Source organism: Ranitomeya imitator, chromosome 2 (genome assembly GCF_032444005.1).
Source record: "Ranitomeya imitator isolate aRanImi1 chromosome 2, aRanImi1.pri, whole genome shotgun sequence".
NCBI classification, from domain to species: domain Eukaryota; kingdom Metazoa; phylum Chordata; class Amphibia; order Anura; family Dendrobatidae; genus Ranitomeya; species Ranitomeya imitator.
In genome coordinates this window covers 468458986-468479737 of record NC_091283.1, presented here as the reverse complement: position 1 = coordinate 468479737, position 20752 = coordinate 468458986, and the positions used below count along the sequence as shown (strand labels likewise).

Sequence of the window (20752 nt, the reverse complement as noted above, 5' to 3'; positions counted from 1 at the left end):
ATCTACAACAAAATCTGGAAAAAGTTTTCGTCTTTTTGTCTACCTAACCTTCCAGACCCTCTCAAGCCTAATATACCTAACATCTTAGATTTTTTGCAAAAAGGCTTAGGAATGGGTCTTAGGCCCAGTACTCTCAGAGTCCAGGTCTCAGCACTTAGCTCCTTTTTTGATCAAGATCTAGCAGGCCATCGCTGGATCAAAAGATTTTTAACATCAGCAACTAGGATGAATCCTAGAAAACAGATAATAGTTCCCCCATGGGATCTGAATGTGGTGCTTCAAGGTCTTACAGGCCCGCCTTTTGAACCTTTTTCCTCCTGCTCTCTTCAAAATCTTGCATACAAAACTGTGTTTTTGGTAGCCATAACTTCGGCTAGAAGAGTGGGTGAACTACAAGCCTTATCTATAAGAGAGCCGTATCTTCTAGTGAGAGATGACTCAATAGTACTTCGTCTAGATCCTTCTTTTCTTCCAAAGGTAGTCTCTGATTTTCATCGTTCCCAAGAGATTGTTCTACCAACCTTTTGCCATAGTCTTGCAAATTCGGAAGAAAGAAGATTCAACACTCTGGACGTCCGACGTATTGTGCTGCAATACTTAGATCAGACCCGTGCTTTCAGAATCGATCATAACCTCTTTGTCCATCCCTCTGGGCAAAATAAGGGTAAAAAAGTAGCTAAAAGTACCATTGCTACATGGATCAAAAAGGCTATAACGGAAGCCTACCTTGCTCAAAACAAAATACCTCCAGTAGGGATCAAGGCCCATTCAACAAGATCTACGTCAGTCTCCTGGGCAGAAAGAGCAGGTGCATCCCCAGAGCAGATCTGCAGGGCAGCAACGTGGTCTTCACTTCATACTTTCTCTAAACATTACAGATTAGATGTATTGTCCAATAAGGACTTAGTCTTCGGCCGTAAAGTTCTGCAGGCCGTTGTCCCTCCCTAGTGCCAAATTAGTTGGTATTCCTCCATATGCCGTCGTGGAAGGTGACTAGAGAAAATAGAATTATTCTTACCGTTAATTCGGTTTCTAGGAACCTTCCACGACGGCACTAATTTCCCACCCGATATATATTCCTGGATTAGTTCTGGGATTCGGAAGGTAAACCGGTGCTATGGGTTCAGTTGTAAGTCAGTGGGAGGTGGGAGGTCCTTTTAAACCTCTCTGTGTTTCCTGTTCCCCATTAGGGCAAAGAGACAACCTCCATATGCCGTCGTGGAAGGTTCCTAGAAACCGAATTAACGGTAAGAATAATTCTATTTTCAGCTCACCCTTTTTGAGTAATCTCCATGGGATTTATTCAGTCCGAGCACGGAAAGAGCTTCTGCCAAGGCTCTCTGGAAACGATGAGAATGAAAGAGGAATCCAGCTCAGGAAAGTATATAAAATCAAAAGTTTTTATTCCAAATTATTTTAAAAAAGAGGAAACACTGCATGTCAAAAATCAGCAATATCCAATGAACGGAAGGACGACCATGATACAGCTGAACGCGTTTCGAACACTAGGTGTTCTTAGTCCACAGCAAGTCTGACCAACTTAAGCGTATACGGGCCTGTAGCACTTCCCCCGATCAGAAGCCTTCTTCAACCGGGGACTAATAAATTAAGCAGATCCCAAGAAGCTAGACCTGACTTCTGAGTTCTCAATCTTGAAGACTAGAGGTTTTTGGAGACGGTTATTAGAACGCTACAGAGAAGCATGAAACCAGTGACAAATGCCATATACCAGAAGATATGGAAGGCCTTCATCTTATGGAGTGCACCCGAACAACTTGACCTGCGCCAACGAAAAAAAAAAGCATGAAACCTGGATTTCCTGCAAGAAGGGCTAGAGACGGGTCTCAAACTTAGTACCCTCAAAGTCCAGGTGGCAGCTCTAAGTTCCTACTTCGACTAGCTTCTAGCGGACTACTGATGGGTAAAAAGATTTATGACTGCAGAATCTCGGCTAGATCCTAGGATTACAAATTTAATCCCTTCCTGGGACCTTAATATTGTCTTAAAAGGGCTCACACTACTACCTTTTGAGCCCTTATCTATAGACTTGGACAGACTCCCCTGGAAAACCGCTTTTCTTGTAGCCATAACTATAGCCTAGAGAGTGGGCGAGTTACAGGCACTCTCAATTAATTAATGAGCCCTACATGAGAGTCCTGGAGGACCGGCTTATTCTGTGGCAAGACCCATCATTCCTACCTAAAGTAGTCTAAGAGTTCCACAGGTCCCAGGAGATTATGGTTCCCTTCTTTCCATCAAGATCCAATGAATAAAGGTACCTTCACACATAACGATATTGTTAACGATATCGTTGCTTTTTGTGACGTAGCAACGATATCGTTAATAAAATCGTTATGTGTGACAGCGACCAACGATCAGGCCCCTACTGGGAGATCGTTGGTCGCTGAATAAAGTCCAGAACTTTATTTCGTCGCTGGACTCCTGCTGACATCGCTGGATCGGCGTGTGTGACACCGATCCAGCGATGTCTTCACTGGTAACCAGGGTAAACATCGGGTAACTAAGCGCAGGGCTCTGCTCTCCTCCTGTACTGGCTGTGAGCGTCGGTCAGCCGGAAAGCAGAGCGGTGACGTCACCGCTCTGCTTTCCGGCCGCTGTGCTCACACAGACAGTACAGGAGGAGAGCAGAGCACAGCGCTGGAGGACAGACGGCTGTAGGTAAGTATGTACTGTTTGTTTTTTTTTACTTTTAGGATGGTAACCAGGGTAAACATCGGGTTACTAAGCGCGGCCCTGCGCTTAGTTACCCGATGTTTACCCTGGTTACCGACATCGTTGGTCGCTGGAGAGCGGTCTGTGTGACAGCTCTCCAGCGACCAAACAGCGACGCTGCAGCGATCCGGATCGTTGTCGGTATCGCTGCAGCGTCGCTTAATGTGAAGGTAGCTTAAGGAAGAAGAGGAGTTCCATACTCTGAACGTAAAGCGAATGGTCCTTAACTCTCTCCAGGAGATGGAAAAGAGTTGGAAGGATCAATCTGTTTGCTCACCTTCAAGGTCAAAATAAGGGGAAGAAAATGTCCGGATCCACAATTGCCAACTGGAGCAATCTCTGAGGCACATCACATCCAGAGCCTTTCACCTCCAGAGAAATTCACAGCTCACTCTACCACAGCGGTATCGGTCTCCTGGGCCAAGAAAGCCAGCGCTTCCATCAAGCAGAAATGCAGAGCTGCTACCTAGTCTTCGGTCCGTTACTTTCCAAGCATTAGAGGCTAGACCTGATGTTTGTTAAAGACTTAACCTTTGGGAGAAAAGTCCTGCAGGCTATTATCCCTCCCTAACATTACTCTTGGGCACTGCTCTGATGTGCTGTCATGGAGGGTTATTAGAGAAAATAGAATTAGACTTACCAGTAATTTAGTTTTTAACCCCTTTACCCCCAAGGGTGGTTTGCACGTTAATGACCGGGCCAATTTTTACAATTCTGACCACTGTCCCTTTATGAGGTTATAACTCTGGAACGCTTCAACGGATCCCAGTGATTCTGACATTGTTTTCTCGTGATATATTGTACTTCATGATAGTGGTAACATTTCTTTGATATTACCTGCGTTTATTTGTGAAAAAAAGCGGAAATTTGGCGAAAATTTAGAAAATTTCGCAATTTTCCAACTTTGAATTTTTATGCAATTAAATCACAGAGATATGTCACACAAAATACTTAATAAGTAACATTTCCCCCATGTCTACTTTACATCAGCACAATTTTGGAACCAACATTTTTTTTTCTTAGGGAGTTATAAGGGTTAAAAGTTGACCAGTAATTTCTCATTTCTACAACACCATTTTTTTTAGGGACCACATCTCATTTGAAGTCATTTTGAGGGGTCTATATGATAGAAAATACCCAAGTATGACACCATTCTAAAAACTACACCTCTCAAGGTGCTCAAAACCATATTCAAGAAGTTTATTAACCCTTCTGGTGCTTCACAGGAATTTTTTGAATGTTTAAATAAAAATGAACATTTAACTTTTTTTCACAAAAAATTTAATTCAGCTCCAATTTGTTTTATTTTACCAAGGGTAACAGGAGAAAATGGACCCCAAAAGTTGTTGTACAATTTGTCCTGAGTGCGCTGATACCCCATATGTGGGGGTAAACCACTGTTTGGGCGGATGGGAGAGCTCGGAAGGGAAGGAGCGCCGTTTGACTTTTCAATGCAAAATTGACAGGAATCGAGATGGGATGCCATGTTGCGTTTGGAGAGCCACTGATGTGCCTAAACATTGAAACCCCCCACAAGTGACACCATTTTGGAAAGTAGACCCCCTAAGGAACTTATCTAGAGGTGTGGTGAGCACTTTGACCCACCAAGTGCTTCACAGAAGTTTATAATTTATAATCCGCAGGATTGGCGCATAGCAAATGTGGTGCCAATATTCAAAAAGGGCTCTAAAAGTGAACCTGGAAATTATAGGCCAGTAAGTCTAACCTCTATTGTTGGTAAAATATTTGAAGGGTTTCTGAGGGATGTTATTCTGGATTATCTCAATGAGAATAACTGTTTAATTCCATATCAGCATGGGTTTATGAGAAATCGCTCCTGTCAAACCAATCTAATCAGTTTTTATGAAGAGGTAAGCTATAGGCTGGACCATGGTGAGTCATTGGACGTGGTATATCTCGATTTTTCCAAAGCGTTTGATACCGTGCCGCACAAGAGGTTGGTACACAAAATGAGAATGCTTGGTCTGGGGGAAAATGTGTGTAAATGGGTTAGTAACTGGCTTAGTGATAGAAAGCAGAGGGTGGTTATAAATGGTATAGTCTCTAACTGGGTCGCTGTGACCAGTGGGGTACCGCAGGGGTCAGTATTGGGACCTGTTCTCTTCAACATATTCATTAATGATCTGGTAGAAGGTTTACACAGTAAAATATCGATATTTGCAGATGATACAAAACTATGTAAAGCAGTTAATACAAGAGAAGATAGTATTCTGCTACAGATGGATCTGGATAAGTTGGAAACTTGGGCTGAAAGGTGGCAGATGAGGTTTAACAATGATAAATGTAAGGTTATACACATGGGAAGAAGGAATCAATATCACCATTACACACTGAACGGGAAACCACTGGGTAAGTCTGACAGGGAGAAGGACTTGGGGATCCTAGTTAATGATAAACTTACCTGGAGCAGCCAGTGCCAGGCAGCAGCTGCCAAGGCAAACAGGATCATGGGGTGCATTAAAAGAGGTCTGGATACACATGATGAGAGCATTATACTGCCTCTGTACAAATCCCTAGTTAGACCGCACATGGAGTACTGTGTCCAGTATTGGGCACCGGTGCTCAGGAAGGATATAATGGAACTAGAGAGAGTACAAAGGAGGGCAACAAAATTAATAAAGGGGATGGGAGAACTACAATACCCAGATAGATTAGCGAAATTAGGATTATTTAGTCTAGAAAAAAGACGACTGAGGGGCGATCTAATAACCATGTATAAGTATATAAGGGGACAATACAAATATCTCGCTGAGGATCTGTTTATACCAAGGAAGGTAACGGGCACAAGGGGGCATTCTTTGCGTCTGGAGGAGAGAAGGTTTCTCCACCAACATAGAAGAGGATTCTTTACTGTTAGGGCAGTGAGAATCTGGAATTGCTTGCCTGAGGAGGTGGTGATGGCGAACTCAGTCGAGGGGTTCAAGAGAGGCCTGGATGTCTTCCTGGAGCAGAACAATATTGTATCATACAATTAGGTTCTGTAGAAGGACGTAGATCTGGGGATTTATTATGATGGAATATAGGCTGAACTGGATGGACAAATGTCTTTTTTCGGCCTTACTAACTATGTTACTATATGTTACTATAATGCAGAACCGTAAAAATAAAAAATCCATATTTTTTCACAAAAATTATATTTTTGCCCCCAATTTTTTATTTTCCCAAGGGTAAGAGAAGAAATTGGACCCCAAAAGTTGTTGTATAATTTGTCCTGAGTGCGATTATACACAATATGTGGGGGAAACCACTGTTTGGGCACATGGGAGGGCTCGGAAGGGAAGGAGCTCCATTTGGAATGCAGACTTAGATGGAATGGTCTGCAGGTGTCACATTGCATTTGCAGAGCCCCTAATGTACCTAAACAGTAGAAACCCCCCACAAGTGACACCATTTTGGAAACTAGACCCCCTAAGGAACTCATCTAGATGTGTTGTGAGAGCTTTGAACCCCCAAGTGTTTCACTACAGTTTATAACGCAGAGCCGTGAAAATAAAAAATCCTTTTTTTTCCCCACAAAAACAATTTTTTAGCCCCCAGTTTTGTATTTTCCCAAGAGTAACAGGAGAAATTAGACCCCAAAAGTTGTTGTCCTATTTGTCCTGAGTACGCTGATACCCCTGATGTGCCTAAACAGTGGAAACCCCCCAATTATAACTGAAACCCTAATCCAAACACACCCCTAACCCTAATCCCAACAGTAACCCTAACCACACCTCTAACCCTGACAAACCCCTAACCCTAATCCCAACCCTATTCCCAACTGTAAATGTAATCTAAACCCTAACTGTAACTTTAGCCCCAACCCTAACCCTAACTTTAGCCCCAACCCAAACTGTAACCCTAGCCCTAACCCTAGCCCTAATGGGAAAATGGAATTAAATTTTTCCCTAACTAAGGGGGTGATGAAGGGGGGTTTGATTTACTTTTATAGCGGGTTTTTTAGCGGGTTTTTATGATTGGCAGCCGTCACACACTGAAAGACGCTTTTTATTGCAAAAAATATTTTTTGCGTTACCACATTTTGAGAGCTATAATTTTTCCATATTTTGGTCCACAGAGTCATGTGAGGTCTTGTTTTTTGCGGGACGAGTTGACGTTTTTATTGGTAACATGTTCGGGCACGTGACATTTTTTGATCGCTTTTCATTCCGATTTTTGTGAGGCAGAATGACCAAAAACCAGCTATTCATGCATTTCTTTTGGGGGAGGCGTTTATACCGTTCCGCATTTGGTAAAATTGTAAAGCGGTTTTATTCTTCGGGTCAGTACGATTACAGCGACACCTCATTTATATCTTTTTTTTTCTGTTTTGGCGCTTTTATACGATAAAAACAATTTTATAGAAAAAATAATTATTTTTGCATCGCTTTATTCTCAGGACGATAACTTTTTTATTTTTTTGCTGATGATGCTGTATGGCGGCTCGTTTTTTGCAGGACAAGATGACATTTTCAGCGGTACCATGGTTATTTGTATCTGTCTTTTTGATCGCGTGTTATTCCACTTTTTGTTCGGCGGTATGATAATAAAGCGTTGTTTTTTGCCTCATTTTTTTTTTTTCTTACGGTGTTTACTGAAGGGGTTAACTAGTGGGCCAGTTTTATAGGTCGGGCCGTTACGGACGCGGCGATACTAAATATATGTACTTTTATTGTTTGTTTTTTTTTATTTAGATAAAGAAATGTATTTATGGGAATAATATATATATTTTTTTTCATTATTTAGGAATATTTTTTTTAATTTTTTTTTTACACATTTGGAAAAAATTTTTTTTACTTTTTTACTTTGTCCCAGGGGGGACATCACAGATCGGTGATCTGACAGTTTGCACAGCACTCTGTCAGATCACCGATCTGACGTACAGCACTGCAGGCTTCACAGTGCCTGCTCTGAGCAGACTCTGTGAAGCCACCTCCCTCCCTGCAGGACACGGATGCCGCGGCCATCTTGGATCCGGGCCTGGAGCAGGGAGGGAGGTGAGCAGACCCTCTCAGCAACGCGATCACATCGCATTGCTGCGGTGGGCTCAGGGAAGCCCGCAGGGAGCCGCCTCCCTGCGCGATGCTTCCCTGCACCGCTGGCACATCGCGATCATGTTTGATCGCGGTGTGCCGGGGGTTAATGTGCCGGGGGCGGTCCGATGTCAGCTGCGATAGGCAGCTGACACCCGGCTGCGATCGGCCGCGCTCCCCCCGTGAGCGCCGCCGATCGCGCTGGACGTACTATTCCGTCGGTGGTCATAGGGGCCCACCCCACCTCGACGGGATAGTACGTCCAATGTCAGAAAGGGGTTAATAACCCACCACGAGAGTACAGGTAATTTCCTCCATTTTGCTAATTTATTCTGCATTACTCGAATAAGGAGAATAAAATATAATATGAAGTATTCATACTCCTGTGGTCCTTTTATAATAACACTGAGGGGAGGATGTGGGAGGGGTTATTTGACCTTTTGTATTTCCTGTCCCTATTAGTAGAAAGGGTTACATCCTCCAGTGTACTGTCGTGGTGGGTTATTAGAAATCTAATTTAATTTTTTTTAATCTTTACGCTGACAGACATATGAGGGCCTGTTTGAGTGAAAGATATTTACCAATATTGAGTAAAGGAAAATGGCAAAAAAAAATTACAAGTGTGATGAAACGGCAAGGAAACAAACTGCAAAGCTGACGTTTTTGTGGTTCATTTATTTTCTTATACTTTTTCTGTATTCATTGTATAGTAAAAATGACCCGGAAACATATAACATTCTCCATATAAGTGTGGTTATGGAGATACCAAATGTGTATGTTTTTTACGTTGTGTTTTTTTTTTTTTTTTTTATTAGCTTAAAGTCTCAACCTTTTATTGCGTTTTCTTGCATTATTGCGGGAACTAAAAAAATAAAATTAGACTTAACTGTAATTTGATTTCTACAACAGCACCACAGGAGGTTACTACCCACCCTAATAGGAACAGGAAACACAAAGAGGGTAAGGGTATGTGCACACGTCGGGATTTCTTGCAGAAATTTTCCTGACAAAAAACAGACATTTCTGCCAGAAATCTGCATGCGGTTTTTTTTCCGCATTTTTTCATGCGTTTTTGGTGCGTTTTTTCTCAAATGCATAGAATAGCGGGAAAAACGCAGAAAATCCGCAAAATTAATGAACATGCTGCTTTTTTTACCGCGATGCGTTTTTTTTGTGGAAAAAAAAACGCATCATGTGCACAAAACATGCAGAATGCATTCTAAATGATAGGATGCATAATGTATGCGTTTTTAATGAGTTTTTATAGCGTTTTTACCGCGAACAAAATGCGAAAAAACCTGAAAGTGTGCACATAGCCAATTCTGGCGCTTAGCCCGGCTTTTCCCACTTGTCCTGTAGCGGTGGCAAGAGGGGTTAATATTTGTGTGGTTGATGTCACCTTTGTATTGTCAGGTGACATCAAGCCCACAGCTTAGTAATGGAGAGGCGTCTATAAGACAGCTATCCATTACTAATCCTACGGTTGTATTGTAAATAAAGACACCCAGAATAAAATCCTTTATTAGAAATAAAACAAAACGCAGTTTTCATTTTTCATTTAAAAACAGCATACACAGTTATACTCACCTAACGCCTAATTCCATCGAAACACTCATTCTCTTGTAATAAAACTAAAAAAATAAAAATATCCCTCACTTGTTGGTCGTTCTGTCCCATGCCGTAATCCATGTCTGGGGCAAAAATAGTTTTCAACCTGGATGGTGCCAAAATGCGACCGTCCAGGCTGAGAACCACTGGTGAATGAACTGCTGCGAGAGCAGCCTCAGTTACTGGCGGTGACGTCATCAAGGTTACCTCCGGTCACTGAGGCTCCATTCCCATCCGGGCTAACTGCCGTGACCTTTGTGACATCCTCGCTAGCCACCCTAAGAGTTTTTATTTAATGTTCGGGTTCGTCCATCCCGAGTACCGTATTTACCAATTTGTCCGAGAAACCCCCTAGCTTTTAGGATTAGGGACTGAGAAGCCAGGCAGCAAGCCATGAGACTTGAGGATCGGGTGATCGGCCCATGGTAAAGAAGGTCGCTAATTGATGGAAGAATCGGAGACCTTTTATTTTCAGACTGTTCAACGTTCCAAACCAGCTTCTTTGGCCAGAGAGGTGCCACTAGGATTGTCTTTGTCATGTCCTTTCTGATCTTCTGTAATGTTCTTGTCTTTGTAATGGTGATCATCTGCCATTGAGAGGGTAACCGGAAATCCACCCCTCTACTATTTTTGGCGTCATTGTTTCTCCTGAAGTTGACTCACTTCTCGTGGAATTTGACAAGACTGAGAATCTTGCCGCTTTTCTTACCGACTCTACAGAAGCGTAGGCTAAGGATCCTGTGGCCTTTTGAAGAAGAGGTAAGGATTCCAGCAGTTGTTCTCTTGGGTTTCCCATGCCGAGATGATGTTTTAGTTGTTCAACCACCGGAACAAGGATCTCACTATACATGTAGAGACTACATTTGTGTTCACCAACCCTGCAGAAGTCTCCTGAGAATTTCTTTAGCAGGCTGTTGTGAATTCTGTGGCTGAGTTCACTTCTGTGGTCACAAGTGGTATTGCAGTCTCTGGGCTTCCTCCCTCAGGTGTTTTGGTGAGCTCGTTGGCTGCCTTGCTATTTAGCTCCACCTGAGTCTGTCTTCCTTGCTCCTTGTCAATGTTCCAGTGTTGGATCTGAGCTACTGCATCTTTGATTGGGCCTGCTGCTCTGCTAGATAAGTGCTTCTAGTTTGTTTTCTGTTTTTTCTGTCCAGCTTGCTATTAACTTTTGCTGGAAGCTCTGAGAAGCAAAGGGGTGCACCGCCGTGCTGTTAGTTCGGCACGGTGGGTCTTTTTGCCCCTTTGCGTGGTTTTCGTTTTAGGGTTTTTTGTAGACTGCATAGTTCTCTTTGCTATCCTCGCTCTGTCTAGAATATCGGGCCTCACTTTGCTGAATCTATTTCATTCCTACGTTTGTCTTTTCATCTTGCTAACAGTCATTATATGTGGGGGGCTGCCTATTCCTTTGGGGTATTTCTCTGAGGTAAGTCAGGCTTGTATTTCTATCTTCAGGCTAGTCAGCTCCTCAGGCAGTGCCGAGTTGCATAGGTAGTTGATAGGCGCAATCCACTGCTGCTTTCAGTTGTGTGAGGATAGATCAGGTACTGCAGTCTACAGAGATTCCACGTCTCAGAGCTCGTCCTATTGTTTTTGGTTATTGCCAGATCTCTGTATGTGCGCTGATTACTGCACGCTGTGTTGCCTGATTGCCAGCCATAACAGTACAAGGAGCCAACCAATGATTTCCAATAGAGGGAAAAAAGAAATCCTGACATCATTTTTTTTTCTTAGCTCTGTCTTCAGTCTTTTTTTTCCCCTAGACATTAGAGTGCTTCAGGACACAGCTGTGGACATGGATATTCAGGCTCTGTGCTCCTCAATGGATAATCTCGTTGTAAATGTACAAAAGATTCAAGATACTATTGATCAGAAATCGATGCTAGAACCAAGAATTCCGATTCCTGATTTGTTTTTTGGTGACAGAACTAAGTTCCTGAGCTTCAGAAATAATTGTAAGCTATTTTTGGCCTTGAAACCTCATTCTTCTGGTAATCCTATTCAACAGGTTTTGATTATTATTTCTTTTTTGCGCGGCGACCCACAGGACTGGGCGTTTTCTCTTGCACCAGGAGATTCTGCATTGAGTAATGTTGATGCATTTTTCCAGGCGCTGGGATTGCTTTACGATGAGCCTAATTCAGTGGATCAAGCTGAGAAAAATCTGCTGGCTTTATGCCAGGGTCAGGATGATGTAGAAGTATATTGTCAGAAATTTAGGAAATGGTCAGTACTCACTCTGTGGAATGAATCTGCACTAGCGGCTTTGTTCAGAAAGGGTCTCTCTGAAGCTCTTAAGGATGTAATGGTGGGATTTCCTATGCCTGCTGGTTTGAATGAGTCTATGTCCTTGGCTATTCAGATCGGTCGTCGCTTGCGCGAGCGTAAATCTGTGCACCATCTGGCGGTATTGTCTGAGAGTAAGCCTGAGCCTATGCAGTGCGACAGGACTATGACTAAAGTAGAACGGCACGAACACAGACGTCTGAACAGACTGTGTTTCTATTGTGGTGATTCTACTCATGCTATTTCTAATTGTCCTAAACGCACTAGGCGGTTCGATAGCTCTGCCGTTATTGGTACTGTACAGTCCAAATTCCTTTTGTCCATTACCTTAATGTGCTCTTTGTCATCATATTCTGTCATGGCGTTTGTGGATTCAGGCGCTGCCCTGAATCTGATGGATTTGGATTATGCTAAACGTTGTGGATTTTTCTTGGAGCCTTTGCGGTGTCCTATTCCGTTGAGAGGAATTGATGCTACACCTTTGGCCAAGAATAAGCCTCAGTACTGGGCCCAGCTGACCATGTGCATGGCTCCTGCACATCAGGAAGTTATTCGCTTTTTGGTACTGCATAATTTGCATGATGTGGTCGTGTTGGGGTTGCCATGGCTACAAACCCATAATCCAGTATTGGATTGGAACTCTATGTCGGTAACCAGCTGGGGTTGTCAGGGAGTACATGGTGATGTTCCATTTTTGTCTATTTCGTCATCCATTCCTTCTGACATCCCAGAGTTCTTGTCGGACTTTCAGGATGTATTTGAAGAGTCCAAGTCTGATGCCCTACCTCCGCATAGGAATTGTGATTGTGCTATCGATTTGATTCCTGGTAGTAAATTCCCTAAGGGTCGTTTATTTAATTTGTCCGTACCTGAACACACCGCTATGCGCAGTTATGTGAAGGAGTCCCTGGAGAAGGGACATATTCGCCCATCGTCGTCACCATTGGGAGCAGGGTTCTTTTTTGTAGCCAAGAAGGATGGTTCGCTAAGACCGTGTATTGATTACCGCCTTCTTAATAAGATCACTGTTAAGTTTCAGTATCCCTTGCCATTGATTTCTGACTTGTTTGCTCGGATTAAGGGGGCTAGTTGGTTTACTAAGATTGATCTTCGTGGTGCGTATAATCTGGTGAGAATCAGGCAGGGAGATGAATGGAAAACGGCATTTAATACGCCCGAGGGTCATTTTGAGTATCTGGTGATGCCGTTCGGACTTGCCAATGCTCCATCTGTTTTTCAGTCTTTTATGCATGACATTTTCCGTGAGTATCTGGATAAATTCTTGATTGTTTACTTGGATGACATTTTGATCTTCTCAGATGATTGGGAGTCTCATGTGAAGCAAGTCAGAATGGTTTTCCAGGTACTGCGTGCTAATTCCTTGTTCGTGAAGGGATCAAAGTGTCTCTTCGGTGTGCAGAAAGTTTCATTTTTGGGGTTCATCTTTTCCCCTTCTACTATCGAGATGGATCCGGTTAAGGTTCAGGCCATCCAGGATTGGACTCAGCCGACATCTCTAAAAAGTTTGCAGAAATTCCTGGGCTTTGCTAATTTTTATCGTCGCTTCATCTGTAATTTTTCTAGCATTGCCAGACCATTGACCGATTTGACCAAGAAGGGTGCTGATTTGGTTAATTGGTCTTCTGCTGCCGTGGAAGCTTTTCAGGAGTTGAAGCGTCGTTTTTGCTGTGCCCCTGTGTTGTGTCAACCTGATGTTTCTCTTCCGTTCCAGGTCGAGGTTGATGCTTCTGAGATTGGTGCAGGGGCGGTTTTGTCACAGAGAGGTTCTGGTTGCTCAGTGTTCAAACCATGTGCTTTCTTTTCCAGGAAATTTTCTGCTGCTGAACGTAATTATGATGTGGGCAACCGAGAGTTGCTGGCCATGAAGTGGGCATTCGAGGAGTGGCGTCATTGGCTTGAGGGTGCTAAGCATCGCGTGGTGGTTTTGACTGATCATAAGAACCTTACTTATCTTGAGTCTGCCAAGCGCTTGAATCCTAGACAGGCCCGTTGGTCGTTATTTTTTGCTCGTTTTGATTTTGTGATTTCATACCTTCCGGGCTCTAAAAATGTGAAGGCGGATGCTCTGTCTAGGAGTTTTGTGCCCGACTCTCCGGGGTTATCTGAGCCGGCGAGTATCCTCAAGGAAGGAGTCATTGTGTCTGCCATCTCCCCTGATTTGCGGAGAGTGTTGCAGAAATTTCAGGCTAATAAACCTGATCGTTGTCCGGCCGAGAAACTGTTCGTCCCTGATAGGTGGACTAGTAAAGTTATCTCTGAACTTCATTGTTCGGTGCTGGCCGGTCATCCAGGAATCTTTGGTACCAGGGAGTTGGTTGCTAGATCCTTCTGGTGGCCATCTCTGTCACGGGATGTGCGTGCTTTTGTGCAGTCCTGTGGAATTTGTGCTAGGGCTAAGCCCTGCTGTTCACGTGCCAGTGGGTTGCTTTTGCCCTTGCCGGTCCCGAAGAGGCCTTGGACACATATTTCGATGGATTTCATTTCTGACCTTCCCGTTTCTCAAAAAATGTCGGTCATTTGGGTGGTCTGTGATCGCTTTTCTAAAATGGTCCATCTGGTGCCCTTGGTTAAATTGCCTTCCTCCTCTGATTTGGTGCCTTTGTTCTTCCAGCATGTGGTTCGTTTACATGGCATTCCTGAGAATATTGTTTCTGACAGAGGTTCCCAGTTTGTCTCGAGGTTCTGGCGAGCCTTTTGTGGTAGGATGGGCATTGACCTATCTTTTTCCTCGGCCTTCCATCCTCAGACTAATGGCCAGACCGAACGAACCAATCAGACCTTGGAAACATATCTGAGATGTTTTGTTTCCGCTGACCAGGATGATTGGGTGTCATTTTTGCCGTTGGCTGAGTTCGCCCTTAATAATCGGGCCAGCTCGGCTACCTTGGTCTCTCCATTTTTCTGCAATTCTGGGTTCCATCCTCGTTTCTCTTCAGGACAGGTTGAGTCTTCGGACTGTCCTGGTGTGGATTATGTGGTGGACAGGTTGCAGCAGATCTGGACTCAGGTAGTGGACAATTTGACCTTGTCCCAGGAGAAGGCTCAGCTTTTCGCTAATCGCAGACGCCGTGTGGGACCCCGACTTCGTGTTGGGGATCTGGTTTGGTTATCTTCTCGTCATATACCTATGAAGGTTTCCTCTCCTAAATTTAAACCTCGTTTTATTGGTCCGTATAGGATTTCTGAGATTCTCAATCCGGTGTCTTTTCGTCTGACCCTCCCAGACTCCTTTTCCATACATAATGTATTCCATAGGTCGTTGTTGAGGAGATACGTGGCACCTATGGTTCCATCTGTGGAGCCTCCTGCCCCTGTTTTGGTGGAGGGGGAATTGGAGTATATTGTGGAGAAGATTTTGGATTCTCGTGTCTCTAGACGGAAACTCCAGTATCTGGTCAAATGGAAGGGTTATGCTCAGGAAGATAATTCCTGGGTTTTTGCCTCTGATGTCCATGCCCCAGATCTTGTTCGTGCCTTTCATGTGGCTCATCCTGGTCGGCCTGGGGGCTCTGGTGAGGGTTCGGTGACCCCTCCTCAAGGGGGGGGTACTGTTGTGAATTCTGTGGCTGAGTTCACTTCTGTGGTCACAAGTGGTATTGCAGTCTCTGGGCTTCCTCCCTCAGGTGTTTTGGTGAGCTCGTTGGCTGCCTTGCTATTTAGCTCCACCTGAGTCTGTCTTCCTTGCTCCTTGTCAATGTTCCAGTGTTGGATCTGAGCTACTGCATCTTTCCTTGGGCCTGCTGCTCTGCTAGATAAGTGCTTCTAGTTTGTTTTCTGTTTTTTCTGTCCAGCTTGCTATTAACTTTTGCTGGAAGCTCTGAGAAGCAAAGGGGTGCACCGCCGTGCTGTTAGTTCGGCACGGTGGGTCTTTTTGCCCCTTTGCGTGGTTTTCGTTTTAGGGTTTTTTGTAGACTGCATAGTTCTCTTTGCTATCCTCGCTCTGTCTAGAATATCGGGCCTCACTTTGCTGAATCTATTTCATTCCTACGTTTGTCTTTTCATCTTGCTAACAGTCATTATATGTGGGGGGCTGCCTATTCCTTTGGGGTATTTCTCTGAGGTAAGTCAGGCTTGTATTTCTATCTTCAGGCTAGTCAGCTCCTCAGGCAGTGCCGAGTTGCATAGGTAGTTGATAGGCGCAATCCACTGCTGCTTTCAGTTGTGTGAGGATAGATCAGGTACTGCAGTCTACAGAGATTCCACGTCTCAGAGCTCGTCCTATTGTTTTTGGTTATTGCCAGATCTCTGTATGTGCGCTGATTACTGCACGCTGTGTTGCCTGATTGCCAGCCATAACAGCAGGCAGTCCATTTTGCAATTCATTGGGTCTCTCAGTTCTGAGGTATCTTCAAATGGCAACATTGTCTTTTATCACTTTAGCCACCTGGATAAGCCATCATTGCTATTTCTGACCAACATTTCGATATTTCATCCTCTAGTGGGAACCTATCTTTAAGCTCTGCTGGTGTCCCTAAACCGTAGAACACAAAAAGAAGTGATGCCGAAGGACCTCTGACCTCATGTTACGTCACTTCCAGTTTCTGGACTCTGGATCATAGGGGAGGCGGAAAGCCAAGGAGCTCTGAAAGGTCCCTGGCTCGTATTGCTCTGCTTCACCCAAAGGTGCAGGAAGAACTGTGAGGTCCTTTTTTTCCCGGGGAAAACGAGAGCAGCTATCAGAGGGGGGAAGGCTGATGCGATCGTCCTCAGCTGTGTAGAACTGTGTCTGTTGCCGGTCACAGGGCACCACAGGATGACCACCTCATGCCCCATAGGGACAGGAAAACCACTGGAGAAAGGAAGTGTTTGTGTTGAGTAACCTCCTGTGGTGCTGTAGTGGAGGGAGAGAAAATGCTATTGTGGTGGGGGGTTTTCCCTCCCCCCCTCCCCTCATTACGGCGTTCATCAGTCGGCTTAATTAATTTAATATTTTGAAATACCTGACTTTCTGGACGCAATGATGCTAGATACAAATCCAGTATCCCTGCGTCCAGAAAAGTAATTTTTATTTATTTTTTGTTACATTTCTTAATTGGGGAAAAGGGGGTGATTTTGAATAGAAAATGTTTTGATTAGGATTTTTTTTTATATGTATATATACTTAGTTCCCTAAGCGGACTTGAACGTGTACTATATAAAGCAATTTTGCAGCATTGATGTATACAGTGAAAATCTTTTTTTATGACTCCTAGATACAGGAAGTCACAGAAGAGATCACATGACAGACACAGTAGCGTTCAGCTGGCCCCCGTCTGTCATAGCAACCTATTTGCTCCCTGCCATCACAATTCAAGGTGACCAATAGGCACCTGAACGAACATCCAGGCTGAATAGCGATGTTTAAATGCCACTGTCAATTATTGGCAGCAGAATTGAAGAGGTTACCTGTAGCGATTGGTTGGTACATGGATAGCTGATGTTTAAGAGGCAGATATCAGGTATATTTTAGCTGGTATCTGCTTTTTGTGGTGCAGGCATTGCTTCGGAGGCGACGCAAAAGTCCCTAACACGCTCCATAGCGTAATGGTACGTCCTGGAGTGTTAAGTAGTTAAAGGGACTGAGAACCACTATAGGTGTCAGTAGCCGAAGAGGCAGATTCCAGCTGTGTAATCCGCAGTGTTGGCATGTAACCATAAATGGTACCAGCACTTCAGGTTATGGGTGTGTGTCATGGCAGCCAAGATTAAACTTAGAATGTAAGTCCGCAAGGACAGGGTCCTCTCCCCTCTGTACCAGTCCGTCACTGTAAACCTGTTTACTGTAAACGTTATCTATAACTCTGTGTGTAACCCCTTTCTCATGTACAGCACCGTGGAATTAATGGTGCTATATAAATAAATAATAATAATAATTACACTTTCCTCTAGATCCCTTTTTCTTTATATTTCAGGGTTTTAAGGACAACCTCCATGCCCTGTTCTGTCTGGCTGAGAACTCTGTTGGACCAAATGCAACTCGACCAGATGACATCCACTTGCTGTACTCTGGAAAGTGAGGAGATCTTCTTGTTTCTACTCTACTTTTGATCAGATTTAGGATGGGATTTAGTGAAAAAAATAGAAATACAATAGTGTATCACATGAAATCTTGTGTCCATCTAAGTATTCACACAAGGTTGTGTGTTCTTTGCCTGTCATTCAGCTAATCTCTTAACCCTTTAGTGACCAAGCCAATTTTAACCTTAATGATTGGGCCAAATTTTACAATTATAAAATACTGTCACTTTGAGGTTATAATTCTGGAGCACTTCAAGGGATCCCACTGATTCTCAGACTGTTTTTTTCATGACATATTGTATTCCATGATAGTGGTAAAATTTGTTTGACTTGCGTTTATTTGTAAAAAAAAAAAAAAAATGGAAATTTGGCGAATTTTTAAAAAAATCTGGAAAATGTTACAATTTTCAATTTTTTAATTTGTATGCCCTTAAATCAGTTATGTCGCACAAAATAGTTAATAAATAACATTTCCCACATAACTTTTTTCTAGTTAGGAAGTTGACCAGCAATTTGTCATTTTTCCAGCACAATTTACCAAACCATTTTTTTAGGGCCCACATCACATTTGATGTGACTTAAAGGGGCTTATATGACAGAAAACACCCCAAATTGTCACCATTCTAAAAACTTCAACCCTGAAAATCTTCAAATCCACATTCAAGAAGTTTATTAACCCTTCAGGCGCTTCACACGAACTGAAGCAATGTGGAAGGAGAAGATGAACATTTAATTTTTTGTCACAAAAAATTTACTTTAACCCCTTTACCCCCAAGGGTGGTTTGCACGTCAATGACCAGGCCAATTTTTACAATTCTGACCACTGTCCCTTTATGAGGTTATAACTCTGGAACGCTTCAACGGATCCTGGTGATTCTTACACTGTTTTCTCGTGACATATTGTACTTCATGATAGTGGTAACATTTCTTTGATATTACCTGCGTTTATTTGTGAAAAAAAGCGGAAATTTGGCGAAAATTTCGCAATTTTCCAACTTTGAATTTTTATGCAATTAAATCACAGAGATATGTCACACAAAATACTTAATAAGTAACATTTCCCACATGTCTACTTTACATCAGCACAATTTTGGAACCAACATTTTTTTGTTGTTAGGGAGTTATGAGGGTTAAAAGTTGACCAGCAATTTCTCATTTTTACAACACCATTTTTTTTAGGGACCATATCTCATTTGAAGTCATTTTGAGGGGTCTATATGATAGAAAATACCCAAGTGTGACACCATTCTAAAAACTGCACCCCTCAAGGTGCTCAAAACCACATTCAAGAAGTTTATTAACCCTTCAGGTGTTTCACAGGAATTTTTGGAATGTTTAAATAAAAATGAACATTTAACTTTTTTTCACAAAAAATTTACTTCAGCTCCAATTTGTTTTATTTTACTAAGGGTAACAGGAGAATATGGACCCCAAAAATTGTTGTACAATTTGTCCTGAGTATGCCGATACCCCATATGTGGGGGTAAACAACTGTTTGGGCGCATGATAGAGCTCGAAAGCGAAGGAGGGCAATTTGACTTTTCAATGCAAAATTGACAGGAATTGAGATGGGACGCCATGTTGCGTTTGGAGAGCCACTGATGTGCCTAAACATTGAAACCCCCCACAAGTGACACCATTTTGGAAAGTAAACCCCCTAAGGAACCTATCTAGAGGTGTGTTGAGCACTTTGACCCACCAAGGGCTTCACAGAAGTTTATAATGCAGAGCCATAAAAAATAAAACAATAATTTTTTCCCACAAAAATTATTTTTAAGCCCCCAGTTTTGTATTTTCCCGAGGGTAACAGGAGAAATTGGACCCCAAAAGTTGTTGTCCAATTTGTCCTGAGTACGCTGATACCCCATATGTGGGGGGGAACCACCATTTGGGCGCATGGGAGGGCTCGGAAGGGAAGGAGCGCCATTTGGAATGCAGAATTAGATTGAATGGTCTGCAGGCGTCACATTGCGTTTGCAGAGCCCCTAATGTACCTAAACAGTAGAAACTCCCCACAAGTGACCCCAGATTGGAAACTAGACCCCCAATGCACTTATCTAAATGTGTTGTGAGAACTTTGAACCACCAAGTGTTTCACTACAGTTTATAACGCGGAGCCGTGAAAATAAAAAATCTTTTTTTTTTTCCCACAAAAATTATTTTTTAGCCCCCAGTTTTGTATTTTCCCAAGGGTAACAGGAGAAATTGGACCCCAAAAGTTGTTGTCCAATTTGTCCTGAGTACGCTGTTACCCCATATGTTGGGGTAAACCCCTGTTTGGGCACACGGGAGAGCTCGGAAAGGAAGGAGCACTGTTTTACTTTTTCAACGCAGAATTGGCTGGAATTGAGATCGGACGCCATGTCGCGTTTGGAGAGCCCCTGATGTGCCTAAACAGTGGAAACCCCCCAATTATAACTGAAACCCTAACCCAAACACACCCCTAATCCCAACCCTATTCCCAACCATAAATTTAATCCAAACCCTAACCCTAACTTTAGCCCCAACCCTAACCCTAACTTTAGCCCCAACCACTGTAGCCTTAACTCTAGCCCTAACCCTAATGGGAAAATGGAAATAAATACATTTTTTTTAATTTTTTTATTTTTCCCTAACTAAGGGGGTGATGAAGGGGGGTTTGATTTACTTTTATAGCGAGTTATTTAGCGGATTTTTATGATTGGCAGCCGTCACACACTGAAAGACGCTTTTTATTGCAAAAAATATTTTTTGCGTTACCACATTTTGAGAGCTATAATTTTTCCATATTTAAGTCCACAGAGTCATGTGAGGTCTTGTTTTTTGCGGGACGAGTTAACGTTTTTATTGGTAACATTTTCGGGCACGTGACATTTTTTGATCGCTTTTTATTCCGATTTTTGTGAGGCAGAATGACCAAATACCAGCTATTCATGAACTTCTTTTGGGGGAGGCGTTTCTACCGTTCCGCGTTTGGTAAAATTGATAAAGCAGTTTTATTCTTCGGGTCAGTACGATTACAACGATACCTCATTTATCTTTTTTTTTTATGTTTTGGCGCTTTTATACGATAAAAACTATTTTCTAGAAAAAATAAT

General features: G+C 43.0%; 1 protein-coding gene across 3 annotated transcripts in view; it reads left to right on the top strand.

Moving 5' to 3' along the window:
- NPEPL1 (aminopeptidase like 1) overlaps window positions 1–20752 on the top strand; it is a 50132-nt gene that overhangs the window by 21169 nt on the left and 8211 nt on the right. For all 3 annotated transcript variants that reach the window (XR_011318352.1, XM_069751234.1, XM_069751233.1), the window contains exon 8: window positions 17570–17670. Coding sequence is in view for 2 of the 3 variants with exons in the window: in XM_069751234.1 (XP_069607335.1) it covers window positions 17570–17670 (101 nt within the window). In the remaining variant the exon portion in view is untranslated. The remainder of the gene's footprint in view (window positions 1–17569; window positions 17671–20752) is intronic.